The sequence below is a fragment of the Aethalodelphis obliquidens genome, unplaced genomic scaffold, assembly GCF_003676395.1.
Source record: "Aethalodelphis obliquidens isolate GAN/ISIS:26980383/991018 unplaced genomic scaffold, ASM367639v1 scaffold51, whole genome shotgun sequence".
Taxonomy (NCBI): domain Eukaryota; kingdom Metazoa; phylum Chordata; class Mammalia; order Artiodactyla; family Delphinidae; genus Aethalodelphis; species Aethalodelphis obliquidens.
The window spans coordinates 997,027-1,008,533 of record NW_020837995.1 but is presented as its reverse complement, the minus strand read 5'-3'; the positions used below and the strand labels follow the sequence as shown (position 1 = coordinate 1,008,533).

The 11,507-nt window shown below is 54.7% G+C and overlaps 1 protein-coding gene across 1 annotated transcript; it reads right to left on the bottom strand.

The window, feature by feature from the left end:
• Nucleotides 1–533: 533 nt before the first annotated feature.
• On the bottom strand, nucleotides 534–8,433 carry LPCAT4 (lysophosphatidylcholine acyltransferase 4). The gene is made up of 14 exons (XM_027083772.1): nucleotides 7,791–8,433; nucleotides 6,399–6,541; nucleotides 5,842–6,062; nucleotides 5,357–5,469; nucleotides 5,171–5,231; nucleotides 4,826–4,884; nucleotides 4,593–4,627; nucleotides 4,007–4,061; nucleotides 3,796–3,878; nucleotides 3,405–3,530; nucleotides 2,941–3,073; nucleotides 1,695–1,793; nucleotides 1,172–1,358; nucleotides 534–897 (listed from the first exon to the last, which is right to left on the bottom strand). The coding sequence occupies exons 1-14, from the start codon at nucleotides 7,902–7,904 to the stop codon at nucleotides 743–745; spliced, it is 1,584 nt and encodes a 527-aa protein (XP_026939573.1). The 5' UTR covers nucleotides 7,905–8,433; the 3' UTR covers nucleotides 534–742.
• Between the last annotated feature and the right edge of the window lie 3,074 nt (nucleotides 8,434–11,507).

The following is an 11,507-nucleotide window of genomic DNA, read 5'->3' as shown; positions in this document are numbered from 1 at the left end:
TAACCTGTCAGATTTCTGGGATAGGTATCTGTTTTCTAAATCTAACTAATTTCCATAATTGTGCCTAGACACAGCACCTTCTTTAGGGGGGGGCCTTTTCTTCTTCCTTGAAAAGCAGCTGGACAGAAGGGACTTATATGTCCCCAATTCATCCTACGGCAGAAACCCCCTGGGCTGCAGGCAGGACGGTTAGTTCCTAACACAGGTCTCTGTCCCTACTATGGCGGGTGGAAACCAATCTCAGTAGGATTATTAAACATGAAATGGTAATTAGCTATTTTTTAACCTCTAATGAGGACAGAACAAGAGGGAATAAGCTGAAAAGAGGTTTGTGAGGAGGCCTGTTAGAGGGTATGACAACAGGAGGGAGGATACGAGATCTGCATGCTCCGTCTGGAAGTGACGAGGACTCATTGGCTGTGGCCAAGAGGACTGACCTTGAGAACCTTTGGGATCTTCCCATGGGCGGTCTGCAATCATGAGTCCCTCTCCTTCCCAGCTAATGATACCGCCAATGTGACTGAGCTTCGTTGTTTTTTTTAAATAGATATAGATATATATTTATATATAAAATAGTTTCTTACAAAATAAGACCAAACGAACAAAAAATGAAAACCAACTTAAAAAAACCAACAACGATAACAAAAAGTCAAGCAGGACAGAGACGGGCTTGAGGGCCAGGGTTGGCCTCTGGCGCTGCCCTGAGTCTGTGGGCGGGTGCGAGCTGGGGAGGTCGAGGTGCTCAGTCGCCCTTCTGCTTGGGGGCCTGCACGGCCCCGTTGGCCAGAGCAGGGACGCTGTCTGGGGAGGAGGCGTTTGGTGTCTGCGAGGGGCGCAGGTAGGTGCCGAAGAGCTTCCCGTGGAGCGGGTGGTGAACGGAGAAGTCCTGGAACTCACCTGCATGGCAAGAGCGAGACGGGAAAGTAAAGATCTGAAGAGGAGAGGAAGTGGTCCCCAACCCTCTTCTCAGAACTGGTATGTCCTGTTCCTCGCATCTCAGCCTCACTGTCTCAAATCCAAGTTGACATCCTCTGCCTCCCCAGCTGGTTCCTCCCAGCCTTGCCCCTCGGACGTCCTGTTCCCACAGGCTGGCTGCCGGTCCTGTTCCCTCCCAGCCTAGTGCCGGGGGCGCTCCGAGTGCCCGCGAGGGGCCTGGGAGGCCATGACTCACAGAGGGAGAGGCCCTGGCGGGCTCCTGCCTGGCACAGCTCGGCGTGCAAGGTCCTGGCAGCAGGGTGGGGCGAGCCCAGCAGCAGGTGCAGGATGGTGCTGAAGCCGTCTTTGTACAGCAGGCGGCCGGGCCCCTCGGCTTGCTTCTCTTTCTCCTCGGCTTGCTTCTCTTTCTCCTCGGCAAAGAGCTGGGAGGGAAAGGGACGCAAGTCAAGCTCTCTCCTCGTGCCGTCGCCCCGCATGTCTGTCTGACAGGCTCCTCCTCTTCCAAGAGTGTGGAGCCCAGGCCTCCTGCCCCCCACCTCCCACCCCGGGCCCTTTCGAAATATAATCGTCACGGCTGCTGCCTTCTTCCTGTTGCCAGCGAGGCCTCGGCAGAGACGCTGGGGCTCTGCGGTTCAGACAGCGTGGCCCTGGGACACCGAGCGCCTACCGTCCGGAGGCACCTGAGACTGTACACTGCACAGGCCTCCAGGCAGGGTGAGCACAGCCTCCACGTGCCTCCCACCCCAACGTCCTGATACCTCAAAGGCCAGGCGAGTCAGCTCCTCCAGGCTCCTGCCCCCATCCAGAGCCGCCAACGCAAGGGCCACGTCTCGGAAGTCCACCAAACCCCTGGCATCCTGGAGGGTGGAAGATAAACCAGGGCGATGCAGGGACCAACCCCGTGTGCCCCTTCCTGCTCTGGCTCTCAGCTCCTCCCTCTTCTCGTCAGGCCTGGGGGGGACCCCTGCCTGTGTCCACTTCCCTCAGAACCGTGAGCCCTAAACTCTCCGGGATCTCGGACAGTCCTCTCGGGGCATGGGTTTGCCTGGTGACAAAGCTCTCCTATAAAGGGATCTCCTAGGAACGATGGAATCCCTCAGGTATGCTGAAGTTACCATCAAGTTTCTGATATACTATCAGGGCATTCTGGACCCCAAGCTGGAAAAACTGGTTCTCTTCTGACTTGGCCTATGTGGGAGAACGGGTCCAACAAACTAACAGGGGGCCACTGGCATAATTCCTTACCAAAAAACTCCCTGAGGATACCTGCTGTGTCAGATCTATGTGGGACTGGGGCACCTGGGTTTTGGTTCTGTTCTTCTACAGGCTATGATGGGAAGCTCCTTTCAGGGACTGTCTGCCCCAGTCCAAGGACTCAGCACACCTGGATCACTCTCTGTTATCTGAGAGGATGTTGAGAACCATGGTCTGCATCTTAGGTCAAAAAGAAGTCCTTGGGACCACTGGGAGTTGTTCATAAACATTATGAACCTTCTGGGGTTATTATAATTGGACAAGACAACCTGGTTAAATCCCAGGAAATATACAGCTCACCAAGATTCTTGAGAAGGTTCAGGAATCCCCCAGAGAAGCTCTGGGATATGTTTTAAAAATCTGCCCAAGTATTACACATACTTCTGGGTCTCAAACCCTTAACTGTCTAACCTGTCCAATGTTGTCTCCTCTGTATGTCACCTTCCCACCTAACCCTCCCCCAGTGCCCCACAAGGTCATATGATCCCCATCTCTGCTGATCTCCAAAATGCCTCAGAAATTTATGGACCTCATTGACCATCATTTCTCAATTGTTCTTCTCCACAATGAGTAAAACATTGCTGTTCAATGCACTGGACACTCTCTATATAAAAAATGACTCTCCCAGCAGACCTCAGAAGATGTCCATCGAACAACAGCTGTTAGAGCGTCCAGCCCAGACTCCATATTGGCCATCCACACGGCCCCTCGGATACTGTACTTAAATCTCGAGCATCCCAGCCCCTTTACCTGCTGGAAGTAGCTAAAGGCACCAGCCACCATCTGGGGGTCAGAGAGCTGTAGCTGCCTGGCAAACTCTTCCTGGCTGATCATTCGACTCCGGCCTGGCTCTGCCTCAGTGTCCACACAGCCAGGGGATAGCCTACAAGGGAATTGTCGAAGGTGCAGAGCTGACTCAGTTTCCTTCTGGACGCATCACCCAGCAGGATCCTGGCCTCAGTGCGGGTACGTGTGGTGTTTTTCTAAGATGTACTCTGACTCATAGTCCCTGGAGAGCCAATCCTACTTTTGTCACTGGGGTTATTACGTATCTTTCTTTTTTCCTCCTTCCTTTTACCCCATTATCTTTTAAAAAATTCCTCTGTCTTCCCACTTTTTCTTTTTTTCTTTTTCAAGACTCTTCTTCCTCCTACCCGTTCTCTTTTTTCTTCTTTTTTTCTCTTGCCCACACCCTCAACTTCAAGGTCACTTACCCAGCCTTCCGAAGCACCCTTCCCAGTTCCCAGAGCTGCGGCTCCAAGGCCACCTTCAGCCGGCCCACCACAATCACCGGCAAGCTCCCTACAAACTCACACTCGGTGGCTGGAATGCCCAGGGCCCTACAGGATGAAGAGGGATGGAAAGCAGGGGAAATGAGGCAGAATACTCGCCTGTGGGTTCATTACTGATTCTGGCCTGCCGACTACGGAGAGATCAGGCCCCCTTCCCTCTCCCCTCCCCCACCTCAGCTGTCCAATAGCCCTTCCCCCTGCCCTAGCCATTCCCCTCCCCACATGTGTGCCTCAAAACCCCAGCCCTCCTTCCCCTCCTGTGGTCCCTCTGCCCTGTATATCTGTTCTAGGAAATACCCTGTGGGACACTTACTGTGCCATAACCCTCTGGACGTTGTTGGCATAGAGGGTGGGGTCCCTGCTTTCCTCCGGGCTGGGGCGGTACACAGGGAGGAACTGAAACACACACACACAGACCTCTCATCAGGACCTCAAACCTAGGGGCGACCACTTCCACCCTCTTTCCGCAAAGCTTCCGGGCTCAGCAGATGCCCACTCTCCCACCCAACCCACGGGGGTCATACCTCCACATCCACGATGCTGCAGGGCTGAGAGGCTGTGAGCCAGAGGACTTTGAGTCTAAGAGAAAAGAGACCTCAGAGGCTCAGCAATCTCTAACCATGGGCTCCCCGCACCCCAAGGATGGAGTGGCAAAGTGCTGTCCACCGGTGTAAGAATAAACCACTAGCCATACAGTCAGCTGGATGAGTATACAGCCAGGAGGCAGAGGGGCCAGAAAGGCGGCAGGATAAGAGAGAGAATGCTGCAGGTCTAGGCCAGGGGAAGACGTGCAGGCGAGGGTTTTCAGTAACCGGCAGAGGAAAAGAGGCAAGCCGGGTGGTGCGGACCACCGAGCGAGAAAAGCTAGGAAAGTAAGTCAGAAGTCTCTATGATTACAGCAGGAATGATTAGGTGGGACAGCTTAAAGGCACTTCCAGATTATAGCAGGAGATGGGAACAAAACAGAGGGACAGGGGCATCCCCTTCGCTAGAGTTCTCTCAGTCCCAGGACGAAGAAGGGCTATTCACCTTGTCTGGAGGGCGGAAGATGCACCAGGAATTCTGTGGGACCCCACTTCCCACCCTCACCCCAAGAACACCACTACTCACACTCCAGGGCCCCTCCATGCCCAGCTGGTGGTATCCTATGTGGTAAGCAGAGGTGAGGGGAGAAAGGCATTATTTTTCTTCCCCGGAACTGGCCAATCCTTTTGGAGCAGAGGCCCTGACCCTGACCCTGACCCACCCCACATGCACATCCCATGGTGGCACTAGGGGTTTTCACTGATTCCCATTCAGGGTGGACTTGTGTTCCCCCTCCCCCCTCTCGAACTAAGACTCACCAGACTGTTGGGGTAGCGGATGAGGACAGGCTGCACAGGCACCCCCGCGATGAAGGCTCCTAGATCCCGTTTCCACCCCCACCCCCCAGGCAGAGGTTAGAGAATGGAGGTAGCTAGAGGGCATGAAGTATAGGCATCTGGATCAGCTCTACAATGAGATCTGGGCTTGCTCCATTTCATTTATAATTTTCTCTGACTCACGGAGACTCTTCAGTGTCAGCTAGGAGGCTCCCCGTCTTCCTCCCACCCCCCCACCCCTCCACTTCTTGGGTTATTCCAGAGTCCCTCTCCAAATCCTGGGCTCCTTTTTCCTACAGCCCTACCATCCACTGCTGTTTTATTCACCTGGTTTGAATTTAAGCAAAGCCTTCTTGTTGGAACAGGTGCCCTCAGGAAAGAATAGTACCTGGGTAAAAAAAAAAAAAAAAAATCAAGAGACCAGAATGCGGTGGGTGGAAGGGGACGTGAGGAAAAAGAAGCCTCTTCAGGAGGACATAAAAGGCGAGGAGGTTTAAAGACCCTTTTACCCACCTGGGGCCACTTGCCTCCTGAGGTAGCCCGCCTTCGGACCTCCTCCACCACCCTGCGCCGAGAAGCCGGGTCATGCCTGGACACTAGGATGGCTTGGTTGAAGCGAAGAAGGGCTGGGGTCCGGAGAGGATACAAGGAGTCACTTGGTTCTTCCCCAGGGGTAGTAACACCTGCCTCCTTCCCTTCCTCAACAGTAGGAGATGCTTCCCGGTTATCTCTTTGCCCTGGGGACCCTCCTTTCCTGGTGTGTTATCCCTTTTAGGGAACCGACCAGAGCTCCCTGCTCTCTTCTAAGCACAGAGCTCAGAGTCGAAGAGGTTGCTTTTCACAAATGGTGTTAATTTGCATTTCATTTGCCAGCATCAGGCAATATCCCCTCTAACTTCTCCCTCCCCCCTTGGGGCCAGTTCTCTCCAGAGTCTCTGATTCCTGTCTCTTTCACCCAGAGTGGTCATCTCCCCTCTTCACTCCTCTTAATCTCTCACCTCCAATGACAGGAACAGAAAGGTTCTCAGCTCGAGACACCACCTTGGGCAGGTCACAGGGCAACAGAACAATGGGGTCAAAGAACGTAGAGTGAGGGGCAGCAACCAGGACGGGAGCTTGAAGGCGGGAGGCCCGCTGGCCCCGAACTCGAATCCGGAGGAAACCGAGCAGGAAAAAGAGCAGGCGGCTGAGGCCCAGCACCCCGTTGTGGCACACGGTCCTGCAAGGCAAGGCTGGGCATCAGCGGAGACCGTGATCCTGACCTTCACTCACCCCCCAGGCTCAGACACCCAGGAAAGCAGGTGTCCTTCTTTTGCCCTCTATTACCTGGCAAAGGGGCTAAAGTCTCTGGTTACTTTGGGACATATCAGGGTGCAAAATTTAGAGTTGAGGTCCTGGGTACCAGGGACTGGGCCTGGCTGACTCATCTCACCTACCCAGGCTGGGCAGGAGAGCTTCAGAACCCTCCCTCCACCTCTCCTTCAAGAGGGAGCAGAATGGATAGCAAGGAAGAGGAATGAGAAGCTGGGTCTCTGGGGGCTGGTTCCTCACTTACTTTCTCCATCCTGTAATCGGCTCCTGAAGCTGCTCCTCAGTAAGACCAGCTACTTGCAGCCAGGCAAAGGGCCAGAGGAGAAAGAGGACGATAAAGGCCAGAAGCACTCGGATGGGGGCCAGCAGTGCCCCCAGGAGGCAGAACTGCAGAGGGTGGGAGAGGAGGCCACTTCAGGGTTGAGATGCTCCCTCCAGGCTTCCCCTCTCCCACAAGAATGGACCCAGGAGCAGAGGACCATCACCCCTGTATACCAGGAGACGAGTTGTGTGGGAACAGGAGATGGGACTGGAACCCAAGGTGGGATGAAGACACCAATGAGGGAAAGAGGATAAAAGATGAATGGGATAAAGGGCCTCACTTTCCCGTCTTTCAGCTGGTGCCCATCACACCAACAAAACTGAAAGACTGTTAAGAGGATTCAAGGATAACTAGTGTGAAAGCGCCCAGCACTGTGCTTGATGTAGGGTAGGCTAGAGATGGTTCCTCCTCCCACCACCACCTTCCATAAATAGCTCCTACGTCTAACAGAAACCAGGTGCATAGTCCTGTCCACTTCGGGTCTGGGAGGCAGAGGGTTGGGAAACACAGAGAGGTCTACTTTTCAGACCCAGGCCATTCTCTAGTTCTGCCCAGGAGCACTTCCCCAGTACTGGGGGAAAGGCGAGAAAAGAGATCGGCCCTACTCCACAGGGTAGGGGTTGCCAGGAGCCAGGGTGACTCCATGGGCTGCCCTGGGGAGAGTGCAGGTAAACAAACCGAGCCCCAGGAGCCGGCCTCAGGGGAGGTGAAGGCAACAGAAACCTCGGACACTCCCTTCTCATACCACTCCCCAGCCTCCCCAGGCCGGCGCAGCCCTCCACTTCCTGTAGCCAACCCCCCTCTCCACCTCCCTCCCCCCACCCCAGCGGGAGGTGCTGCAGTGCATGGGGGGTGGGGTGGGTAGTGGAAAGGAGGGGTTGCTGGAAGAGCACGGGGGTTCAGGCTCTGGGCCCAGAAACCTCTTCCAAGTCAGAGCCTCCTAGAAGCACTCAGCACGCCCCTGCCCGCCCCCCCCCCATCCGTGGCCTCTACCTCCATCCTAGCCCATCGGCCTCCGCAGGATGTAATCCGCAGTCTCCAGCGTCCTCCACCTCCCCTACCCGTGGGTCCCCTGCAATCCTCCATCCTCACCTAGTCAGTTCTCACACACCTTCAGCTTGTCTGTCGCCCAAGCCCGCGTCCTCCCCAGGACTCCTCGACCACCCCCTGCCGCCCCCACGTGCGCACCCCCTGACTCCCGCCCCGCTAGCCTCTCACCGACCCCTTTTCGGATCCCCATCTGTATCAAGGCTCCAAAAGGCCTCCTTTTTCTATCCCCACGAGTCCTCCCGACGCCCCCCGCCCATACCTTACCTTAACCCTCTGGAGGCGGGAGAGGTGTAACTCATGCACGAAGGGGTTGGGGGGCGCCGGGGGTCCGGGGGTGGGATAGAGGGGGGCCCAGTCCCCCGGACTTCCCTGGCTCATAGCGGCGGGAGAACGTGGGAGGGAGGGCACCCCAGCCCTGCCCCGGGCCCCTCTTTGCAGAGCAGCAGCTGCAGCTGCAGCAGCGGCGGCGGCGGCGATCTAGCCCCGGCCCCGCCTGGTGCGGGGCGCCGAGGGGCGGGGAGCAGGCTGCGCGGTCGGGCCCGCGTTGTCAAGGAGCCGGCCGAGGGGCGGGGCTTCCAGCGTCCCGGCGCCCCTGCTCCTCGGCGCTCGCCACAGCGTCCGCAGCCCCTCGGGCCATTGTTACGAGGCGGCCGGATGCTGGAGCGCGGCGCCTGCCTGCGGGCTGACCCCGGGCCTGCCCCTCCGGGCGTCCCTCTCGGAAAACGCGGCCCGCGCCTCCCCGCAGGCCTCCGGCTCGGAGCGAGCTTGGGGCGGCGAGGAGCGAGTGGAGCTGAGAACGCCCTCAGACTCTGCCCGGGCGTCGAGGTCACCCTGTCAAGCACAAATCGGGGTGGGGCCCTCGGGCGGATGAGAATGGAAGGGCGGGCACGCAGTGCGCGGAGGCCGGCAGCTCGCGGCCGAGGCGGGGCCCACCACCTCTCGGAGGCCGACCACCTTTCCTTCCTGGTTGGGTCGACGCCATCGCGCGTGGACTTGAGGCGCTCGCGCCCTCTGGCGGCCGTATTGTGCCTAACAGCTCTCGGCATCCGCGTCCTGCCTGAGCTAGGCAGGGCTGCCTGTTTTGGTGTGAGGACTCCATCAAGGAGTGAGGTACAAGACGCTGGTCATACATTTACCAGGGCTCAACCAGGCCTGGACGGGCAGTGCGAACCTGAAAATCTGGGATGACCCCGGACGCAGCCCTCTTTTTCCTCCTAGTCTCTTTTTTCTTTCTGTTTCTTTCTCTCCCTCGCTCCAGTGTGTAAGAGGACAAAGTGATACCCCTCATCCCCAAATTCCAAACTGTCCTAGACAGCACATAAACTGGTTAGACCCTGGTCCTCAGGCCATGGTGAGATCAGGGAACTGGCTAGGCTTTGAGATCCACAGCCAGTAACACAATCAGAAATAGTGACAAAAAGGAGATAAGAGCCTCGTTGCTTGTGGAAAGAAGCTGCCTTCAGTTCACCTTGTTTTACTTCTCTCTTCTGCATCCCTGTCAGTCACCATTTCCTGAGGGTAATGGGAACAATGGCAGATCAATGGGCTGTTGGGTCATTGGGTACCATTAATCTTTTATTGGAAGGGGGACCAGGCAAAAGTCAGAAGTCACTTTACTTCTATCTAGACCCCCTTCCCTCCTTCCTTGCCCCATAATTTACCCACTTATATTCCTGCCTATATCCCTAAGAGAGCAGCCAGCATTCCCAGAGAAATAAAAGGATATCCTAGTCAGATTTATTTCTTAAAGTTTTTAGAGAAGATTCCATGGCTCTTTAATTTTAAAATTTAATTTATTTTTCCAGATTTTTTGAGATGTTATTGACATATATGTAAATTTAAGGTGTACAATGTGATTATTATTATTATTTTTTTTTTTGCGGTACGCCGGCCTCTCACTGTTGTGGCCTCTCCCGTTGCGGAGCACAGGCTCTGGACGCACAGGCTCAGCGGCCATGGCTTACGGGCCCAGCCGCTCCGCGGCATGTGGGATCCTCCCGGACCGGGGCACGAACCCATAGTCCCCTGCATCGGCAGGCGGACTCTCAACCACTGCACCACCAGGGAAGCCCCAGCCTTGGTATTATATTTGCGCTAATCCTTCCTGGAGATAATGGTATGAATTTGAGTTGCTAGAGTGAGATTGGTTCAGAATAAAGTAAACAGTCTTGAATTTGGCACCACAAAATAGTTCATGGGACTGTTGTCCAGTAACTCCTTTGCTTGGGGCATATACCCACCCATTCTTTCCCATGTCCCCTCTGTCTAATGTTAGCTGCCCCCACAGCCACTCCCTTCTACCATTTCTTCATCCTGAGCTTTCCAGTTTTCTGGTGACAGCCAAAAAGTTCTGTTTCCTGCCTTCTGCTTTTTCACTAAGAAATACCATTTAAATTTTGATGAACTATCTAAGAATTAGCAGTGATTTATGGGAGAGAACTAGGTTAGGGGCTGTGTGAGGTGGTGGTGGAATGTGTAAAGAGGCAAAGCAAAGCATGTATTCAAGTATTATCATCTCCATTAGGCCTAGCACAGTGTCTGGCAGAAAGTAAGTGCTTCATAATTATTATTGTTGGCTAAATGCATAGTAATATTTATTGCTTTTTTATGCCAGAGTTCACAAAATTCTCTTGTTGGCTCACAATCAGAAGACATAAAATAGAATATAAACAGGATCAAATAATTAGCAGAGTAGGAATGGAGATGACAGGGTAGGAGGACATGGAACTCACCTCCCCCCCACAAACACATAGAAAATCCATCTGTATGTGGAACAATTCTTACTGAAAACTAACTGGGAACTAGCGGAAAGCTTGCTTGCTTCCAAAGCAGGGTGGGGGAATTCCCTGGTGGCCCAGTGGTTAAGACTCCTTGCTTTCACTGCTGAGGGTCTGGGTTCAATCACTGGTTGGGGAACTAAGATCCCACAAGCCATGCAGTGTGGCAAATAAATAAAGAAATAAAATAAAACAAAGCAGGTGGAAAGGACAGATTGAGACCATGTGGCTGGCTGACTGGTTCCCTGGCGACTGCCCTGGCATGTACCCCAGCCTGAGCCAACTAAACACTCCAGCATCATTTGCCTTGCATTGCAGCTCCACACTGGAATGAGGGCTTCCATAACCAAGGAAAAATCTTGGCCATGAGATGCTGTGGTGGTTCAAACCCTAAGCAGAGTCTGAACAGGGAGGCGCCAACAATTGCTGGTGACCACAGGCAGCACATCAGAGCCAGACCACATCTCTGATGGTGGCTAGACCGCCATACCCCATGGCCCACTCTTACCAAATACCCACACTGCCCTCTCTTGCTCTAACACTGCTCCTCCCTGAGGCTGAGGGTGCTGGTGTTGGGAGGGGGAAAAGCATACACTTAAAGAGATCAGAGCCAGCTAGGACCAGACCCTCATGGTTTCAAATCCAGAAACTTGGGACCTGACTCCACCCCAATAGGGCAGTGACAGCCACAAAGCAGAGGGGAAGAACCACGTCACACCTGGCTCAGGCCCTAGCCCTCCCATGTCCAGCCCCACCTCCTACCAAGGTGAGAGCTGCCAGCACACCCTGAGGAAAGATGTGACGTCAAATCCAGCTCTCCCACCAAAGCCACTGGGCACAAACAGACTGTAGAGTGTTGCTCCTATATAAGGACCCACTTCAAGGCCAACATAGTTAACTGTTGCATCTAATTTCATAGAGTCAGAGAAAGATAAGCAAAATGAGAAGACAGGAATTTGTCTCAACTGAAAGAGCAAGAGAAAACCCCTGAAAAAAACAACTAATGAGGGCTTCCCTGGTGGCGCAGTGGTTGGGAGTCCGCCTGCCGATGCAGGGGACACGGGTTCGTGCCCCGGTCCGGGAAGATCCCACATGCCACGGAGCGGCTGGGCCCGTGAGCCATGGCCACGGGGCCTGCGCGTCCGGAGCCTGTGCTCCGCAACAGGAGAGGCCACAACAGTGAGAGGCCCGCGTACAGCAAAAA

What these genes read in the sequence shown, in the direction of transcription:
- LPCAT4 (XM_027083772.1), bottom strand. Translation starts at nt 7,904, where the DNA reads ATGAGCCAGGGAAGTCCGGGGGACTGGGCCCCCCTCTATCCCACCCCC. An exon ending in CCCGCCTCCAGAGGGTTAAG is followed by an intron (nt 6,542 to 7,790) that starts GTAAGGTATGGG and finishes CACCCTCTGCAG; the next exon opens with TTCTGCCTCCTGGGGGCACT. An exon ending in GTCCAGAGGGTTATGGCACA is followed by an intron (nt 3,531 to 3,795) that starts GTAAGTGTCCCA and finishes TTCATCCTGTAG; the next exon opens with GGCCCTGGGCATTCCAGCCA.